Source organism: Apteryx rowi, unplaced genomic scaffold (assembly GCF_003343035.1).
Source record: "Apteryx rowi isolate R43461 unplaced genomic scaffold, aptRow1 scaffold_560, whole genome shotgun sequence".
Lineage (NCBI taxonomy): Eukaryota > Metazoa > Chordata > Aves > Apterygiformes > Apterygidae > Apteryx > Apteryx rowi.
Genome location: NW_020450828.1, coordinates 428281 through 448886, shown reverse-complemented (window position 1 = coordinate 448886; position 20606 = coordinate 428281). Strand labels below are relative to the sequence as shown.

Below are 20606 nucleotides of genomic sequence, written 5' to 3'. Positions count from 1 at the left end.
GCAGCGGCGCCTGCGCAGTCCCGCCCGCTCCTTCCGCCCGAAGCTTCGTGAAGATTCGGGAAGGCTCCGCTCGGCTCTTTCCGCCGCGGCCGCCGCGCCGCCCCCCGCCCCGGCACTGCCCGGCTTCCGGCCGCGGCTCTGCCGTTCCGCCTGGCGGGCGGGAGGAACCGCCGCCGGCCGCTGCGCCGCCATGTCCTTGCTCTGCTACAACCGGGGCTGCGGCCAGCGCTTCGACCCCGAAACCAACACGGAGGGTGAGAGCGGCGGGCGGGCGGGCGCCGCTGCCGTTCACCCCCCGCACCGCGGCGGTGGGGTGAGGGGCGAGGGAGGGCCCCTCGGGGGGCGGCGGGGCCCGCGGAGCCCCGGCACCCGCTCTGCCCCCGCGGTAGCGGGGAGCCGCGTGGCGGTGCGGAGCTGTCAGGCCCGCGGCGGCGGCCGGCGCCGCGCGGTGACAGGACGGGCCGCGGCGGGAGCGGCGGCCCTGGCGCCGGGCGGTGCGTGTTCCCCCGCCGCTGCCTTGCGGCCGGGCACGGGCTCCTGCGCTGTCCTGACTTGCTCCCTTCGGGGACTCCCGTTTCCATGTGGCGCTTTCCGCCGCTCTCGGGGCGGCTGCGATACAGTGATGCTGCAGGTCACTGCGCTAAGGGCATTGCGGCAGCTGGACAGCGAAACCTGGCGAAGTTGGAGTTGCGCCGTGATGCGCAAGTCCAGGGCTGGCGCTGAGCCTGGCTTTCGGGTAAACCTCACGGGTTGTTGTTGGCACGGATAGCAAATTGTCTCACCAAAAGTATAGGTGGATAGTAATAATCCAAGATTTTGCTGCTTCTTGTAGGCTTATGTTTGTACTTGTCAAAATGCTGTGTCAGAGCACTATGAAGGAAAACAGACCACAAAAAGCAGTTCTTTACACTAGTGGGATATTTTCTAAAGGTATAAATTGGAGGCCTTGAGCAATGCAATTTTTTGGAAGAGCACTTCGGAGTGCTTCTGTGGATATTGTGTACATCGCAGAGTTACATTATCAGCTACTGTTTGTATGTTTAGAGTGTGTACTTACAGCAGATAATAAAATGCGTCATATGATGCATGTATGTCTGCTTTGTCAACTGCTGTGAGYTCTTGTAGTGCTTCCCCCATGAATGTTGGCAGTGAAGTATGTGATGAGAAATATCTTCAATGCGTTATCATTTTAGGTTGCAAAGTACCACTGAGACTGCAAAAGGGTGATCTAAGTTCTCGACAGCATTACCCTCAACTGGTTTGTAAAGTATCTGTGTTGGCTGAATTTCTAGAATGGCCTCTTTGTGTCAGCTTAATTTTTAGTGACCCACAAGATTAGAAGTAGACTAATGTGCTCTAGCATGTGCTTACTGTCTGATTAAGAATCACTGCATAAAATCTTTGTTTTGTTTTTCTGAGCTAAGTATTTTCAAGAGAGGGACAATATTTTGAGCAAGACTCACAAATGTTGCTAATGGCAAAAGCAGACATGGTTTTGGAAAGCTTCCATTTGGTGACCCCACCACCCCCTGCCTGCTTCCAAAAAACAAAGTAGATAATTGTTTTAATAATTTAAAAAAAACTTCATTGGGGCTTCATGATCTATTTTTAGTATTAAAACAACAGTTCTACACTGTGTCTTCCTATGTATATGATAAAAACCATAGTAGACCTGATCGGGTTGGCATGGCTCTACTACTTTCTAATTGTGTGATGCTTTGGTGAGGAAGACAGCTTCTTGAGCTGAAGTTTGTTTAGATAAATGACTGCAATGCTTGTTGGAATTACAGTGTTCTAGATTAAGCTGTTCTAAAGATATGACGTTCTTCACAGAGCACTTCAGAAAACAAAGTTTGACATTTTTTGCTGAAGTAAATTAATCTTGACTTTCAGCATCCCTAAATTTCCCCAAGGTCAATGGGATGATTAGTACTTAGATGTCTTAGATGTGTTTGGCTGTAAAGTTAAAGGTTTATTTGTTCTTCAGAGCTCTGTTCTGAGCAGGCAAAAACATTGTGAGGATTAAGGTTAGTACGTGTGTTAACCACCAAAATACTTGTTCTTTTTATAAAAACTTTTGTATTGATGTAGTCTTATAGTTACGTTTAGGAACAAGAGTTATTAGGAAGTATTCCTAAATGACAGGCAGGAGAAAATAAGACCTCTCGGTCTCAAAACTGTTTTGGAACTTTCAGCCTCTTTGTCCACAGTCAGTCTCCAGTATAGATGTTCCCGTAGTGATGATTGATGTAAGAGCCGTAACGTTCTCTTCAGAATCAGATGGCTGAAATACTGTACGCATTAATTTTCTGTATAAACTATTGTTTCAAGGAAAAAAGAGTGAGTTGTAACTGGCTGACATTTTGTGAAGGACTGTAAGCTTCTGAAAGAGAAGCAGAAAAAACAGCCAGAAGGAAGGCAGTAAAGGTATGTCTACATAGTGACAGAATGCACGGTTATTAATTCATTCATGGCATGCCTGCCAAGATGCAAATTTCACATCCATTTTAGATATGTTAACTACTAACCAGGTCTATACTGTTAAAGACTTGTACAGCATCTGACAGAAGGTGCAACTTAACTTCAAGAGTGGCTGGCAGTAGGGTTTATTTAGTTATTTATTTTTCATAGCTTTGACCAACCTTATGAACATTTTAAATCTGTTTCAAGGCAAGTTTAAATGTTAGCCATTTCAGCAGGGGTATAAGGTATTACATGCACATTTTTGCATAGGTTTTAACAGTGTTGTTTTACTACAGTTGAAAAGGTGGCATGCACATGCAGACTGAGAGTACGTATATTACATGTTTTTGTCTTGTTTTTTTTGKTTTTTTTTCCCCCTGTGCTGTAACATTTCTTTGGTTTAGGCCACAGCTTTGTGAGTTGGATCAAAATCTTTCTCCTGCAGTGTGTTGATGTCTGAGGATACACTTTCACATGATGCTTAATGCAATTTAATTTGGTCTTGCCAGAATGGAAGGACTTACTCTCTCTATCTTGCCTATTTTTACCCTTTCTCCTTAGACTGAACTTAGTGATATTGCAGCTGCAGGATAAACATGATCACAGCACTGAGGAAGACTTGCTTTTTGTGTTTCTGAGGTGGAGTGAGGGAAAGAGGACTCAGGTTTCTGTTCCATCAGCTCATGGATTGTGCTTACCTTCAACTACGTGCTCACTAGACTAGAGCCCTCAGCTAGACCCAGGAAGAGGAACCTTTTTTGTCTGGAGCTGCCCTGGATGGAGTTACAGGAAATGGTAGCCTAGATTTTGCGGTTTGTCTGTCCAAAGTCTGCTTTCTGTAACCTTGCCTGGTACCCACAGTTCAAACTGCATTGCAGTAGAAGTGCATGCTCTGATCCTCTCCTTTTCCAAGGGCTATGTATTTCTCAGCCTGAGCCTTTCTTTTCTCTATGAACTATTTATAAGCTCCTGTCTTACCATGTTTTCCCCTGTTTTCTACATCTTTTTTCTAATCCTGTAAGAAATTCAGTGGAACTGGCTTCCTAGCTTCAGCAGCCTCTTGAAGGCATCAGTTTCCCCAAGGTGCTGAATGAAGTTCATCAGGTCTAACAATCTTTCATTATTTCTGGGCTTGCAAGTATTAGAGTGTTTCCACAGGATAGCAACTCAGTGTCTGAGTTGTATATAGGCAGATATCTCACTTCATCCTTTAGAATTTAACAGGATTCCATTGCAAATGCCTCATTTAAGTTTAGATGATCTGTGCCATTTTCTACTCTGACATTTAACCGAAAGTGTAGCAAGGTACTTACTGCAACATCCTTGCTTATTCATTTAAGATAATGACTGGAGAGCAGTGTGTGCATTATAAGACTGGGATTGGTTTATGAGCATTTAAAAAAGAAAAATGAAAATTTGTGGTACTCAAATCTCCAGAAATGATTTGAGTGTGAGAGAAAATAGCTTTCTTTGAATGACCTTGTGTTTGTCCTGGTTAAGTTAAGTGTATTAGCAGTAGTGGAGAAGAGACTTAGATGTCTTAACATTTAATGGCAACCAAAAGATGGAAGCTGAACTCAGACAAATCAGAATTAGAACGTGCTTTTAACAGTTGGAGTGACTATCAATGTGTGCTAAGTTCCCTTTCTTTCCGCTAGTCTGAGATGGAGTATTTTTATGGAGGTAGACTTCACTTGGATGTGAGTGGTTGGGCTCAATACAAGTAGAAATGAGCGATTATCTTAGTGTCCTTTGATATGCAGACTAGATTAGTGGAATCCAGCCTACTTCATGAGTAAGTCCCACTGCCTCTTTTGAGGCACAACAGAGCTACTTGCCTCGGTATCTTCTGTTGTGGAACATGCATGGCCTCATGAGACAGTAGCAGAGAGTGGGTTTTCATTTGCTACATGATGTAGCACCTGCTGAGAGGGCTTCAGGAAGGAAAGAAAAAGGATTGGGCTTGGCCAAATGGACATTTGTCTGTGTGTGATCTGTGAGCCAGAGGATTGCTGTCCCTGAATTAATTGATCCCAAGATGGTTTCAGTCTCTACAAACAGGGCACTTATTAACCACGTCTCTCTCATTTGAACCCACATACTTGTGAGGGGGTCAGAAATAGTAATTTAAGACTTCTGATTCAGAAATTATATTTGCTGCAAATACAGCGTAGTTTTACTACCATGATGCTTGTGATGACATACTTTCATACTTCTAGAAAATAATAACCTCTATTTTTAGTTTTGTTAGACTTAGTAGGGAAGTCCTGGACTCTTTATACAAAGTAACCACATTTTCATAGCTTTTGTGAGGTTTGCTAGCATTAGCTTTTCAACCTGAAGCCAAAGGGATTAGTAGAAGTTATGGATATGCATACAAGTCCTGCTGTAGGGCTGATGTCCTAAAAATTGAGCCTTTTGAGTCTAGGTGGGAACTGTCATCTTAAGGTAACTTGTTTTTCAGACCATATTAGTGTCTTCAACTTAGGCACCAAATATATGAGTAAAGAAGATACCAAGCAATTTAAAAAAAAACAACAACCCTGCATATTTATAAATATTAAAAATTAAAAATAAGTGATTTGTGTTTGCCTACGGATAGTAAATGGGCTACATTATTAATAGTTGTTTATCACTTATTTGCCTCTTGTTATGTAAAATATGGCTTAGTTTTTTCACTCTTCTGTTTTCTGGGGGCTTATTATAAAAATGGTTACTTTATGTGTCACTTCTGATTTTAGCTGTTTCTACCTCAGAAAAAAAATATCCATGCAGTACATGTTAAAGAGATATTATATAATTAGAGGAATTATTACACTTGACAAACACACATATTTAACTTAAAGAGCAGTTCCTGCATAAAATACTACCGCGTTGATAAAACATSTTCTGTAAGATATTCCAGTTAATGGAAATAGCATTTTGATRTAGTGTTTGTACAGAACCTAGGTATAATTAATAGTATTAACATGTCTAAATCTTGTATGTGGAAGACTGGCTTTTGGGTTCGAGTCCTTAAGTGACCTAGGATACCACAAACAGCCACTGAAGAGCAAGCTAATTATCACGGATAAATTAATGAACTTGAGATAGGTTTTCGGAGAGCTTGGAAGCCTAGTGCTTCTGGATAGAAAGCCTGGATCCATTCATACAGCTGTGAACAGGTGTATCTGATGTTGTAAACCAATATTTTATTTCCATCAGATGGCCATAGGGCTACTTTTTCTTACTTCTGCTGGATTATCAGTGAGGACTAGTCTTTGATGGAGGCTAGAGATGGTGCATAGAAAGTTTCTTTGGTAAAAACAGAGGAGGCGTTTGTTTTAGGTGCCTGCTTTGTGGTCTCTGTTGTATAATACAGAAGAAATATTCTTGATTATTTAGGTTTAATACATGCAGTCAGAAAGCCCATTCTATGAAGTTTGTAGTTTCTTTCATAAGTATGTGCATCTGGAGGAGTGGGGCAGCTCATGGCATATGTGAATTGCATGTGTGACATTTTTTGCTATGTTTGTGATCAGATGAATAGTTGTAAGGATTCTTGGCATGCCTAAATATTAATAATAGTCATTTTCTTCTAGATTCATGTACATATCATCCAGGTGTGCCAGTCTTTCATGATGCTCTGAAAGTAAGTATGAAAATACCTTTTTAAGTCTTACTCTTTTTCTGTTTGTGTAGAACAGTATGCTTGTGATGAGTTTTCCCTTTCTTTTTCCTTTCAAATCTGTCAGTGGCGTAGAAACTAATGTCCAGTCTATCATGTTTGAGCAACACCATGAAACTAGAAACAGTGGTTATTCAAAACTGCAAAAGAAATTAGAAGCTATATTCATATGGTCTGAATGCTGCACGTGTCCCTATGAGTTGTTTCCTGTTGATTGACTTTAGGTGTCTCAACAGTTTAATTAGGTCCTCTAATAGATCCCTGGAGGCATTGAGAGGTATTGTRCTCTTCAGTTGTCTAAATTCCAGGCAAGTTAACCATGTGGTTGTGGTTTTATGTGGCTAGAACACCAGCATATATGTTACATTTGCCTACTGTAAAAAATAACCGTGTTTTTTTAATCTGACAAATGAACATGTCTGTTAAGTTAGGAGTGCTCACCCATGCCCCAGACACAGCTGTCTGGGATTCTTGGGCTACATCTTCTGTAGTTAATTAAATATACCTGGAGCTGGTCTGTGGTGGTTAGGCTGACAGACACAACATGACCCATATTCATAATATTGAGCTCTTTTCCACTTCAGGATCAAGTGGCTACATCCAAACTACCTACTGGGAATTACTGAGAGAGAACTGCTTGGCTCAGGCCGAAACAGTACCAGAAATGATATCAGTAATTTAACTGCATATTATCAGAAATCTGCAGTCCAGGAACATTCCATGGCTCTAATTTACTCTTACAGATGTAGCCTAAGTGACCTTTCTTAGGTCTTGGAATTGCTATTTGAGTGAGCTGTGGGGCAAACATATCTTTTTCTGGTGTTTAGGAGGTGCTTCTACTGGTGATGCATCTCATCCCTTCCCCGTGATGTGTAATGTCTTTCAAGTGCACAGAGGCTTGTGTGTGTGCGTTGGGAAGCACGTGTTCAGCAAGCTAGCGCTTGTATTGCAATGCGTGACTCCGCAAGTGGCCACCATGTGCCACTGGCGAGAACAGGCTGCACACTGTTGGGTCACATGCAAGTGTACTTACACTCTAGCAAATCATTTGCTATAAAATTATAGTTGTGCTCCTAACACAGTCTGTAAAGCTTCTGCCTAATTATAAAGACAGAAGTTCTAAATTTACTTCAGAAGATTGTGCTTGCTCCCTCTTTCTTTTATATAAGCACTGTTTCTAAATCAAGCACTACTTTTTCCCCTCTGCCTACCCTATTTTTTTAGTCTCATTAAAAATTTATCATAATTTTGCATAGGTGGTCTTCCTTCTGATGTGAATTGCAGATAATCTAAGTGGGCAGGGTGAACCTTATACCCCCTTGGAAATAGGGAATAGTGGAAATATAGTGGAAATAATAAAACAAAAGATAATGGAAATAATGAATATTTTAAGGATGTTTTTAGAACTGCCTACCTAAAACCCAGTGTCTCGCTGAAGCTCTGGATGTGGTGGAAGAATATATTGGTTAGTCAAACTGTTACCTTTAATAAGGTTGAGTTCTAAGATTTCTTATTTACAGTGGCAAGATACTCTTCTCTAAAATTGGATTTCTGATTTATATAATAAAAGCATTCTCAGTTGACATAACTGGATATATGGCTACACATGGCAGATCTTCAGTTGTGTGGAGGGAAATAAGTAGTTGAAAGACTTGATTAGTGCTCAAGGAAAGAAAAAATCCTCATCATTTTAGAAGTAGGGCTTGTAAACTGTGCTGCAGATGAGCCTTGTCTCAGTTATAGTATTTATTTGTTCACATGTTACTCTATCTTCTACTGTAACATTTCTGTTTTCTGTCATACTAAGTTGACATTTAACTTGTCATGGAATTACTGCCTCTCAGTTTTTGCTGGGCTTTCCTGTGCAATGTGCTCTAGGTGACCCTGCTTGAGCAGGGGGGTTGGACTAGATGATCTCCAGAGGTCCCTTCCAACCTCAGCGATTCTGTGATTCTGTGAAAGTGTTCATGCTTGTTTTGTTTTTATTCCAAAATGGTTATAGGGTTGGTCATGTTGTAAGAGAAGAACAACAGACTTTTCTGACTTCTTAAGCATTGCGGTATGTATGCAGGATATTTTAAAATCATTCTACTTGTCAAATCACAGTGATAAATATAACATAGTACATGTGTTTACATGTTTAAAATTTTCTTACTTTTGTTAAAACTATTTTAATTCTTGGATGCACTATTTTTACTTGCTATAATATTGAAGTTAAGCCTTAGTTTTCAAGCTTTAAAGTTTATAAATAGTTCTGTCAAAACCTATTTAGACTCTTATTAACAATGAAGGAAGGCAAATTAAGTGTGTTTTTCCCCCCCCCCCCTTAACTAAATAGATCGCAAAAGCACCATTGCTTACRTTTAAAAGAGTTTTGTTCCATTGCTCAGTTGTGGAAAGTATGCACTTTTTCTTTAAAATATCTGAAAATCAAGTGTTTGTGCAAATGAAGATATTTTCCATCTTAGTTGAAGGATTTCCTTTGTGGCCAGTGTTATAAGTAGACTAGTGGGGAAGATGAGTCTGAAGAAATAAATTAAAACTTGCTGCAGTTTCTGATCATTTTTAATTGGGCACACAAAATACACTGCATAAATATATAAACACGTGCTTTCCATAATAGGGCTGTACAAAGGGTCTCCATAACAGTGAGAAACCTCCTGAGCCTGTTAAACCAGAAGTCAAAACTACCTCTGAACGAAAGGAGCTAGCTGAACTGAAACCCAAATTTCAAGAACACATAATTCAGGCACCAAAACCACTGGAAACAATTAAAAGACCAAGGTATAGTATACCTATCTACCAGTTTTGCCAAATCTCTTGTCAGYTGGCCTAATTAAAACTCACTCGGTTGTTTAGTTTTACACAGATGYGTCTGAGCACTGGGCAGGGTGATGTTGTTAATAGCAGGTGGTGATGTTTAACTCATTTTTGTAGACTTTCTTTTGCAGGTACAGTTAGAAATTCCCAAATGAACTAAGCSAGCTTGTGTTTGGTAGCAGTGGTAATGTTATCTTGAGCTTCAAAATGAAGCGAAAGGACTTTGATTAGGACAAGGCAGTACAGAATCCCTCAGCACTGACCTTGACAGGAAACAAAAATTGCAGTCTAAAGCTTCATGGATTAGAATACTGCTAGCAGTTGTTCTTCATGTTTTAAACATTCTTAAAAATAATTTAAGAATGTTTATGTTCAGATTCCATAATCTCTCCCATTTATTTTTATTGCTGTAGGGAATTTAAGATTTCCTGATGAAAAAAGAGACCCTCTACTAAATTTTTAGTCTGTTTTTCTGTAAGCAGTAAGAATTAGCATTTAGGAATCTAGTATGTTTGTTATAAAGGAGGATGAAAAGGAAGAGCTCTGTAGCAAGATTAAAAGTTACTGCTTTGTCATCTTTTGTAAATATTTTTTATGAATTTAACATGAATATATTGACTGTTTTTAGCCCAGATGAGCCAATGACAAATTTGCAGCTGAAAGTATCAGCTTCCTTGAAGCAAGCTTTAGATAAACTGAAACTGTCATCAGAAAATGAGGAGAAAAAAGGTAAGGTTATGCAAAAATCAAGTATGTATATGACATTTCTTGTCAGGCAAATAAATGTAAAATAATTACTTTATAAACATCAACAAAACATAGTATTTCAAAGATGTTCATGTTCTTAATAATTCATGAAATATCTTCCAGTGGAAGGAATGATAATCAAAGCTGAAATGTGAGCAGAGTGTAGGGGCTTGGGTGTCAGAAGTGTGTTCCCACTAAAATTATTTAAAGCATTTATTTTGTAAGATTCTCCTGATAGAGTGGATGTGGAAACATCTTTGTCTAAATATAGGACTGAAAGAGTTTCCCGAGAAATGAAATCTGCTAGTCTGTTGTTGCGGACACCATGCCTTTCATAAACTGGTGAAACTCCCCCGAAGACTAGTTTGTCCTCCCTTGTGTGTTTTTCCCTCTTCTTTTTTCCTACAGTTCACTTGGAATTGTGTTCCAGAACTACACTGCTCCTTACAAAACTTTTTCTAATTTCAACCTAAATGCGTTTGTGGCCATTGTATATCTTTTTGTTTGTGTGTGAACACTGTCAACTGTTCTTCCTTCTTGGTATCCAAATTCTGTCCTTCTGTGTACTTACAGACAGCAATTGGAGCCTTTTACAGTCTTAGTTTTGCAAARTCAAGTAAGATGAGCTGTTGTCAAGTGATAAGTTTCTCTTCTCCTACAGTTATAGTAGTCCTTCTCTTCAGGTATTTTTTTTCCCCTCTTAAAACAGTGCAAAAATCTAGAACCTAAAATCTGATGCACAGATAATATGGCAATTTTGGGGGATGTTTATGTAGCTTTTGTTTCTTTATATTTTTCTGTCAGATTTCTGTACAAGGCAGAAAACAGAAAACTCGTTTTTTTTTTCCATTATCTAGTCCTTAGTTCTTTTTAACTTTTATTAAAAACAAAATATGTAGTAGATTATACACCTCAGTTGTTTTATTTCTATAATTTGATTCTGTTTACAGAAGAGGACAGTGATGAAATCAAGATTGGGACAGCATGTAAAAATGCGGGCTGTTCAAAAGTAAGTGAATCATTTCTACTCTTAACAGCCTAGCAGGTATGTTTAAATGCACAGCTTTTTTTTTTTCTTTTAGTGCACTACAAAAAGATTCGAAATTGGCATAAAGTCTGTCAGGCTGAACAGATAYACATTTGATAACACAAAATATGGGCTGTTTTGTATTTGTGGATGTATTAAGTCTAAGACTTTTTTTTTTTTCCCCCCCTCTCCCTGAGGCCCATCCTAAAGTTCTAATTAGTGAGTTTGCCAAACCAAAGGTACTGAAGTGGTTCAGCTTAAAATGTTAAATAAGTATTGGTGAGAGGTTGCTTACTGGTAGCACTTTGAATTGCTCCTGATAACCTGTGCCTGCTTCAGGCATTTCTGTGGACCTTATCAATTAATGCTTCCTGCCTGAATAATCCGCAAAGAAACATTTTAACACTTGCAGCATGAAAATTATAAGCTAACACTTTTTTTTTTTTACACACTAACAGCCTTGTTTTCTACAGAACAGGACAGTAGAATTGAAATATATAGTTCACTGGATATCTGACAAATTTTATTTTCTTTTCACCCAAATTCTGGTGGGAGAGCAGTTTACAGCAGTCTCTCATTTGTGTTAGAAGCAACTGATGTCATTCTGTGGCAAAGATGTATATCATTTGATTTACTTCCTTTTGAGAATCTTTGTGTTTTCTTATAGGAATGTTAATTTTAATGTGTTCTTAATAAAGTACTTGTTTTTCTGTGAATATTTAGTGCATTTTAAAGATAGCACTCCATGCTCATAAATATCTCTTTAGACCCTCAGAGAGATCTGTCATCTATTAAACCAATGTTAAGTGTAGCTTGTAAGGAAGGAGTGCCAGGGGACCTTCTGTGAAWGAAGGTTGAAGTTTTGGAAAGCTAGAACAAGCCATTAGATGAACARCTCAAAAGCTTTCTAAGACTTTGTTCAATATTCCTGTTGTATTTTTTTGTTTGGTTGTTTTAGTCCACTTACTGAATTGATACACTGCAAATGCTTTCTCTCTCTCTCCTTTTCTTTTTTTTTTTTAACCAGACATACGAAGGACCACAGAGCTCAGAAGAAGTATGTATATACCATTCTGGTGTACCTATATTCCACGAAGGGTTAGTATTATACAGTTAACTTTCTTTCTTTTTTTTTTTTTAATTAATCCATTATCTGTAACTGCTTTCTTTGCAGACATTGCTTTGTTTTCGTTGTGTATTTCTTAAGTCCAGAAGAGCAATACTGGGAGAGGATATACTAAATTAACAATAATACTGTATAAAGGAAAGAGCTTAAGTATTCATAGTAAATAGTGTCCTAAATATTGTTTTTTAATTGCTTTCYTTTCAAACTCTAAAGGATGAAGTATTGGAGCTGTTGTAAAAGAAAAACATCTGACTTCAATACGTTTTTAGCTCAGGAAGGCTGTACAAGAGGAACACACGTATGGACTAAAAAGGATGCAGTAAGTAGTATTAGTGTTACATTTTGTAGCTAGTTATTCTGAATTCTGAGTATTGAAGAGTGGTTGTGGCTTGACTGAATAATTATTGTAATAGAGCTGTTGTAGTTCACTACCTCCGAAATAATATGGAGGATATAATGCATGACAATGAAGAAACAGAGTTTGAAATAATCTGGATAGAAGTATACTTGATGCATATGTAAATGTAAAAAAGTGTTTTTTGCAAATTTAGTTTAAAAAGCCTTTTCTGCTGTATTAGTTAAAAAAAAAAAAAAAAGTTTGATATTCCAGATGATATTCGTTTAAACTAAGATCATAAGAAATCTTTCCTCCCCTAAAGGCCATGAAGAAAACAGCCGTACATGTTTTATAGTAAAATGTACTGTACTTCCAATTTCATTCAGGCTGAATTATATCAAATTATTAGAYGGGTTGCTGGACAGATTTAGGTCCATGAGGTTGGAGTTTTGTTGGTCTTTTAGTGGGGAGAGGGGTATCTCGCTCTAAYCTGGATTCTGTTTAAACATCTGAATCTTTCTTTAGTCTGATACCAATTTAATGTTTTGGTTTGATTTCTTGTATAACAGATACAGACCATCTAGAGCATTTAGTTTGTGCTTCATTGCAATGATGGAACAAACTACAAATTTGTAAGGTGTAAAGAAATATTTCCATTCATATTTAAAAAAGATTTTTAGAAAATATCTTAAAACTGAGTAACATAACAGTTACTTAAAAAAAATATAAGTAGGTCATGTACAGGTGAACACAAAATTCTTGTTTATTAATATATTGTCTATTGCTGATGCAATATTATATTGATACTGCAAACATCAGTAACATTTAACAAAAGAAAATCAAGGATGTGCTACAGAAAGCGTATCTCTGTTTTACCTCATTCTATAGCATTTACTTTCCGAGTTCTTTACGTCCTCTAAGTCACAGAATCATTGTTTGCTTTGACAACTTATGTGTGTGCTTAAGCAGTATTTTCAGATATGGAAAGGAGGGATAAAAAGCTGAAGTTGAGAGCCTAAAGCAGGAGAATATTCTTTTAAAGAATTTATCCGTGCATTAAGAAACTCTTCATTCAATGTGTTTATGTTAAGATAATGGGTTCTTAGCCAACTGTCTTTTTTAATGACTACATTCTTGTTTTGTTATTTATTATTTTTTCTTTTCCACTGTTTTTTTTTCCTTCATCAAAGAACACAGGGGATTACTTACTAGTTTCTTGCAGTAATATGGAAGCTTTTTGGAGTTCTCGCTTGCTTTTTCTTTCTTGGGTTCCTTCCTACTACCTATTGGATGCTGTGGTCTTGGACAGAAAGTTAATCCAACAAGAAAGATTTTGATTTCATTCCATCACAGTGTCTCTTTTTCTTATCGTCCTTCTCATGAACATTAGTTTTCTCAGTTCTAATATTTGTCAAGGGCCAGTAGCTGAATGTTAATTAAAATAATGTAAGTAGTTTTGCACACTCATCTGAACACAGGATATAGTCCTGTGTTAGCTGTGTTTATTGATTATTAAAATAGGCTTTGGTTCTTTTCTTGTTTAAACTTGTGAAAGTTCTCATAAATGCAATTTTTAATTTTTTTTTTGTAACTTTTTTTTTTTCTTACATAGGGAAAGAAAGTAGTTCCATGCAGGCATGACTGGCACCAAACTGGAGGGGAAGTAACTATTTCGGTATATGCTAAAAACTCTGTTCCTGATCTTAGTTATGTAGAAGCAAATAGCACAATGGTGAGTAACTGCCTTAGGATTTTTTGTTTGTTTTGTTAATTATGATAAAACACAGCAGCTTGAAGTAATGAAAATATATTTTCTGCTTTATTTACAAAGCAGAGATAAAATAGTGTAAGAATCTTTTTTTGATAAACAATTTTTTCTTGACATTTTTGTTCAAATGTGTAGCACTTTTTTCCCTTCTGTGTGAACATCTGTACTTTAAAAGATTCTTTGAAAAAACTGCAAGATAATATGTCAAAAAACTTCAGTTAAAGTTTTGCACTTAATCTTAAAGTGTGGTTACAAAATAGATTTAYGTCACTATATGTGTAAATAATTAGAGATTCATAATTTCATTGTATTTAGCTTAAAAGTAGCTTAATAACATTCTTTATGGTATGCAGTTTCAGAGGCACTAATGTTAAGTGTTAAAATGACACTTCTGATTTATTTCTTCATTACGCATTTGGAGAACATGATACTGCCTACAGGAAATATTTGTGACCACTATAGATTATGGTTTATAGAATCTTTTCTATCATGAGAATCTATTAGTATGGATTTTCACTCCTGTGTGTGAGGGGCAGTTTGATCACTTTGCTCATGTAGGATCAGAGTCCTGTTGTGATATGTTTTACTTAAATATACTTGAGTTATTAAATGTTTCATCAGCCTGACAAAATTCTCTGTTTTCCCTGTTAAGTTAAATATCCACATTGTATTTGAAGGAGAAAAAGAATTTCATCGCAGTGTGAAATTATGGGGAGTAAGTATAAGAATMATTTTTCCATTTCAAAAGAAATGAGAGAAAGCTGAGGCTTTTTCTTTTTCTAAACAAGTTTTTCTCATTACTCTGCTTATTGAAAGAAGTTCAGTTGCATGTCGTTCAGTACTGAACTTAAATCTGAATCTAAAGCCCTGAGTGACCAGGTCTGACGTGGTAGTTTACCCTGTTTCAAGCAGGAGGTTGGACGACCTTCTGAAGTCCCCTCTGACCTGAATTATCCTAAGATCCTGTCCTAAATATGATAGTGCTTTTGCAGAAAACTCTTATCCACTATATAAGTGCATGCTTATGTATGCATTAGGCTTGTGTGTATATTTATGTACGCAGGCATATGTTCGTAGCTTGGGGGTGGGAGAGGGCTGAGTGTTGGAAGATTTTTTCCAGATAACAGAGAGAACTTCATCTAAAAGTTAAATCTCTCTCAAATTTTAGAATATATAAAATATTCAGGTRTAGGATGGAATAGTCCATAGCGAGTCCTGCTCTAAACTTTCAGACCTAAACATCTACTAAAGTCTAGTGCATCAGGTACCCTTCTTAACTTTAAGTCTTAAACATCTGACAGTTGTGTTCTTAAACTGAAGTGTGAAATACGTTTGCTTTGTTTTAGGTAATTGATGTAAAGAGGAGTTATGTGAACATGACAGCTACAAAGATCGAGCTTACTATGAGAAAAGCAGAGCCCCTATTATGGGCAAGTCTTGAATTACCAGTATCCAACACACAACAGAAAAAAGAGAATTCAGATCAATAATGAATCCCAGAGACAAGTTATTTCCCATCATGAAGTGGTGACTTGCTACTGTAATCAAGTATTTAACTTTTATATAGATTCATTTTTTTTATGCTAGATCTTGCATTCCGGTTTACAAAGAAAGTTGATGCACAGTAAATGAGGGTGTAAACTTGAAGAGTAATAGCTATTTTTGCTCTTGCTCCCAGGAGTATATTTATTCTAGCTGGAGCGTTTCCATGGAAAGTAGAAGAGCTATTACAGTTTGCTTACAACCTTGCCTACTATGCACTGACTTTCCAAATAGATATGCTCTCAGTCCATACTGTATGTTAATTTTTCAAGTGTTCTGTTTAGACTGGATCTACCGCGTAGTACCTGCTAAATTCATCTCCATTCATTATGAAACTTTTAATAATAAGGATATAAAATCTGAGTTTATGAAGTGATTAACATGCAATTCCACATCTAGAATAAAAAGGGTGCTTAAAACTAAATATGAAATGACACTTTAGACTCTTCCACATTTGTCTTCTGAAACTAATGTTTTGTTACATGTTGACTGTGGGGTGATGGAATAAAGGGTATTTTGCTAAGGGTTTAAGTACTTGCTGACTTATTTGCTCTTTTATATGTGAAAGCAAGAGACGAGACAAAAAAAAGTACAGCAAGGTAGGYGAGAGGGGATTTTTTTGCTCCTGTGCCTTTCCCTAGCATTGGTGCTTGAACTGTTAAATGTAAAAGTGAATGGACAATGAAATGGCTGAATAACCTACCAAAATGCAGAATATTGTAAAATCGCCAAGCGGCTGTCTGTATTTATTTGGCAGAGTTATTAGAACATATATTCTGTCCTATTCCACAACATTTGAAATTATCAATCTTTTTCAAAGTATGTGGATGTCTGTAGTAGTAGAAGGCAGTACATGCTGTAGGTGTCTGAGGAAAATTCTGTATTGGTATAYATAGCTCTTGTTGCTGAAGATAGTAAGCAAAGAACTAAGTTCTCTCTCTTAAGAGAAACAAACAACAAACTTTAAAATAGATGTCTCAAATCATAATTATACCTTTCAATTAAAGTGATTTAAAAATACATTTTTCCCTTCAACCTCATAAGCAAAAGACATTGAATTTAAAGACCATATTTTTTTTTTTCATTTCTCCAATGCTAAAGATTTATGGCTGAAAACAGGAAAGTTTTAGAGGTGTGACTTTTATCTAAGCAGCAACTCATGCAGTAATATTAATTTCTCGTTCTGCTTAAAATTGCTTCTTAATTTGGGGTTACAGCTGATACACATGAAAGCATGCTTTTTTTCCCCGAAGTCATGCAAAGTAAACACACTTATTTATTGTGCCAAAACTTATAAAGGTAAACATGCAGTCGTGTGGTGCTGATGCTCCTCTTGCCTACCTTGGCAGACCTGGAGCAAAGCCAGTAGGAGCTTAGAATACAGGAAAAGCGTTCTGAAGTTAAGAATGGGTTTCTAAGACTCTTACCTTTTCCCAATAGGTGTAATTTGATTTGAGTTCAGAGTTCTGTCTCTAGCAGTACTTTGAAATCCTACTTTGTGCTTAAAGCAGTAGGAAATACATTACCAAAGAACTACTCCCCCCCCCCAAAGAAAAAAAAGTAACACCAGTGTTACATACATCTGTTTTGGTGCTTCTTCACCTTTGTTTCAAGATGCTGTTTCCTCATTGACTTTGAGGAGGGAGTATGTTTGCTTGCTCCCTTGGGCCYGTATTAAAAAAATCCAGCTCTAAGTTATCTCTAAATTCTGCCTAAAAGCATTCTGCTAACTTTTAATAATGCCTTTTTTAAATAAACTTGAAAATGTCAGATGCTATCCAGTGGTGAGGTACAAGCTTGCAAAAATTTATGCCTGAAAATGGTCCTCTAAAGATTGTACAGATAGTCTGGTATGTTCTGAGCAAACAAGTAACAGTTCTTATAATACTGACAGTGGTTACTTAAGTGGATGAAGAATTCTAGATGCTGCAGCTAGTAGCATGGCATGTGTATTTTTGTAAGCAAAACTGAACTTGGACAGCAAAATGAACACTGTATAAATGCCAGGATAAAATTCTTATTTAACAAGCAAGTTAAAAATGTATGTCTGTTTATCCATATATAAATAGTCTAAATGTGTTATGTTAATGTTTTCCATGTTTTATTTCTTCCATCTTTCTTCTTCAGTTTAATTGCAGCATCGTATGCAGTAAGTTTATATCATGTAAAATCCATTTTAAGGAACTACAAGGGAAATGGAATTACAGGCTTTCTGTTTTTAAGCAAGTCATAATACTTAATGAAAGCCATCAGTCATCTGATCACTGAGCATACTAAACACTAAATTTAACAAAGTGTAGATGAATGGAGCCTCCATTGTTCAGGCTACAGGCTTTGGAATCCTGTATCTATTCATTATACTGTTTTAAATTACATTCTGCTAGTAGCTGGGACAACTTGGCAGTGCAGAAGGTAAAAGAAAGCTCCTGTAAACCCTGTTTTCAGTTTTGCTGCCTTTTTTTTTTTTAATTCAGTTGACAATTCCTGCTCTTCTCTTCTGTTGTTCATGCTTTCAGCAGAGAACTATAGATACTTCAGGAGTTCCCTAATGTCTTTCCTAATCAGTGACAATAAAAAGATGTTAAAAATGCATCTGTTTAAAAAAGCAGAACAAAACAAAAGAAAAAAACTTTGACCAGGCAAAGAGGTATAGGTTTTGCAAGTAACARTGTAGTTTTGCATGGCTTATGGTGTTTTGGGGAATAAAGGATGGACTTTCAGAGGGTGTAAATTGCTGTAAGTCTTTTGTTTAACTGTAATAATTTTTAGCAGCTTTATATAACCATATGTATGCATCCGTCATAAAGCTGCAAAAGCTGTGTTGCTTAATGAATTTGAATGCTTTGAGGAGATTCTTACTGTTACTCAGAAGCTGTCTTTAAAACTGATGTTTGATCCTGTGATATGGAGAAATGAGATCTTGAAATGGCTAGTAGTAGGTTGCACTTCAGTAGAGTTCTCTTTTTACTAACTTTTCTTAGTAAACGTGGAGAGAAGATGAAACCAATTTTGGTACACCAAACCAATCATAATGCTTCTTGAAAGCAATATTTGAAAATGTAGATAAGTGATTTTTTTTGATCATACAGGTTTTCACCTGTCTAATAGAAGTTAAAATAAATAACTGCATAAAGTGTGAACCAGTATGTACTGGAATACTTGCAGTTAAATTAGCCTTTATTTCATGTCTTCAGAAGTTGTACTGTATTTAACAGGTTGGTTAACTTGCTACAGTCTAGTTATATTTTTCTATTTCATGGGACTCTAAAAGCTATACTGTGTTTAAGAATGAGTTTACATGTTATACATGTAGATGGCATATTATATGTCTCAGAACTGACTATCCAGGTGCATATAAAACTGTTTTCTTTCATAGTCCCTTCTTAAAATGAAAAATACTGTATGGATTTACAAATTTTGTGTTTTCCCCCTTTGTGTATAAGCACATTTTCCTACTTAGCATTACATACTATTATCTCTGACAGAACATTTCTTGAAGGAGTTGGAATTTGTTTTTAAAGTTACTACACATGGGCTATTCCACTACTGACTCTTATATTTTATGTGGCACTGATGTAATTTTACAAAAAAAAAAAATCTTCCATCTACTGATCTGCTGGAACACTTGCATTATCAAGTCACCATTTCAGTAGTTTAGGAACTAGTTTTGCTAGGAATTTTGCCTTGAGAAAAAGTCGTCTTATTCTATATAATGATGCAGTTTTTTGCTTGCATTCTTTAAACATGGCATGAGTGTTGGTGAAATACTGTGCTATCATTGGTCCTTCCCTATTGCTACTAAGTTTTTTTTATTTCCATTCAGGAAAGATCTTTTTAAGGTAATGAGTTGTGTCTGGAACACTGTTTTAAGGTGGTAATAATTTTGCCATTATAAGAGTCTTGAATTACATTGCGGGAGGGAGGTGTCTTTTGCATGGTTGTCYGATTCTGCACATTCGTAAAACTTACATAGAGAAAATTTCTCTGATCTCATGTCTTCACGCTCTAGGGTTTTTTCTAAATGTATTCAATAAAATTCTTATTACATGCTGGTTGCTCGTGTTTATTTTTGACTTACTTTGTATTGRGGAGAACTTTTCTTTGGCTTTGCAACACAGTTGTCCAAAAAAAACCCCAAAAGTTCAGTGAGCACTTTCCACAGGTCAACCTATATTTAAGGGAAACTGTGTGGCAAAGGGCTTTTTTCCCAACCCCTTGGTTTGTTTCTTTTTATTTGTTCTAAAACAACAGCCCAATTAAAAGACACATTAAGATTTGCCATCAGTTTGAATTGGCATGGCTACTTAGACAGGGACTTGTCTTGCTCATAGAAACTGCTCTGTCCAGGATTTTTGAGCTGTCACAAACTTCTTGGAATTGGAAGAAGTAGGCAGTGTAATAGGTGGGCTGTTTCTAAGATTGTTGTGAAGATATGACGACTCTGCTGCTTTTTTCTGTTCTCTTGGAAAAAGGACAAAAATATAGCTTTCACAAACTCTAGCATTCCACCAAGAGGCAATAGGTGGAATTAATTAGCTTGTGTAGGTTTTTTAACCAAATGTATAGATAGTATAATCAAATTCACAGTTATTGTGCCAAATGATTGTTAGTCAAGCAACTTGAGTTTCACTGAGTTTGTCAACAAAATGAAGGGTAGGCACTGGGGAGATGGGATGCTAAAAGTACGGAGGACAGGCAGACAGAGTACAGTGCTTAAGCCTCTTTCAGGCAGGCAAGGCAAAATTCAATCCCTGTTCATAAAATCAATGTTTATCTGTTGGATTGCTGAACGTTTTATTTTCATAACACAYTGGCAGCATGGACAGGACTGAAGGACTGCACAACTCCCTAAGTGCTGTCAGCTATATGTTTGTAGTCTGAATGAACATGTCTTTCTTTAGCTTATTAGCTCAACCTATATGATGACTGATTCTGGCTTTTTAGAGTGTGTTCAGGACTTTTTTTAATGCTTTTGTGTGAAAGGGGGGCATTTTCTTGAATAAATACCTAAATTTTCTTTGTTACCTACTTAAAACACATATTTGAAAGATTACTTCCTCATTAATGATTAATAAAAGCTGCATTGCAGCCAATGTCATTCAAATGTAG

At 37.0% G+C, this 20606-nt stretch overlaps 1 protein-coding gene across 3 annotated transcripts; it reads left to right on the top strand.

Annotated features, from left to right (window-relative positions):
• The first annotated feature begins 87 nt into the window (after positions 1 to 87).
• On the top strand, positions 88 to 16028 carry CHORDC1 (cysteine and histidine rich domain containing 1). Of its 3 annotated transcripts, XM_026081926.1 has the most exons (11): positions 90 to 254; positions 6045 to 6094; positions 8133 to 8189; positions 8754 to 8914; positions 9579 to 9679; positions 10648 to 10706; positions 11752 to 11822; positions 12064 to 12169; positions 13800 to 13919; positions 14608 to 14670; positions 15302 to 16028. In XM_026081926.1, exons 1-11 carry the CDS (start codon positions 191 to 193, stop codon positions 15443 to 15445), a joined length of 996 nt encoding a protein of 331 aa, XP_025937711.1. In that variant the 5' UTR covers positions 90 to 190; the 3' UTR covers positions 15446 to 16028. The 3 variants fall into 3 exon arrangements, with proteins under 3 accessions (XP_025937713.1, XP_025937711.1, XP_025937712.1); XM_026081928.1 differs by lacking the exon at positions 14608 to 14670 and having other exon boundaries at positions 88 to 254; XM_026081927.1 differs by lacking the exon at positions 8133 to 8189.
• The last annotated feature ends 4578 nt before the right edge of the window (positions 16029 to 20606 follow it).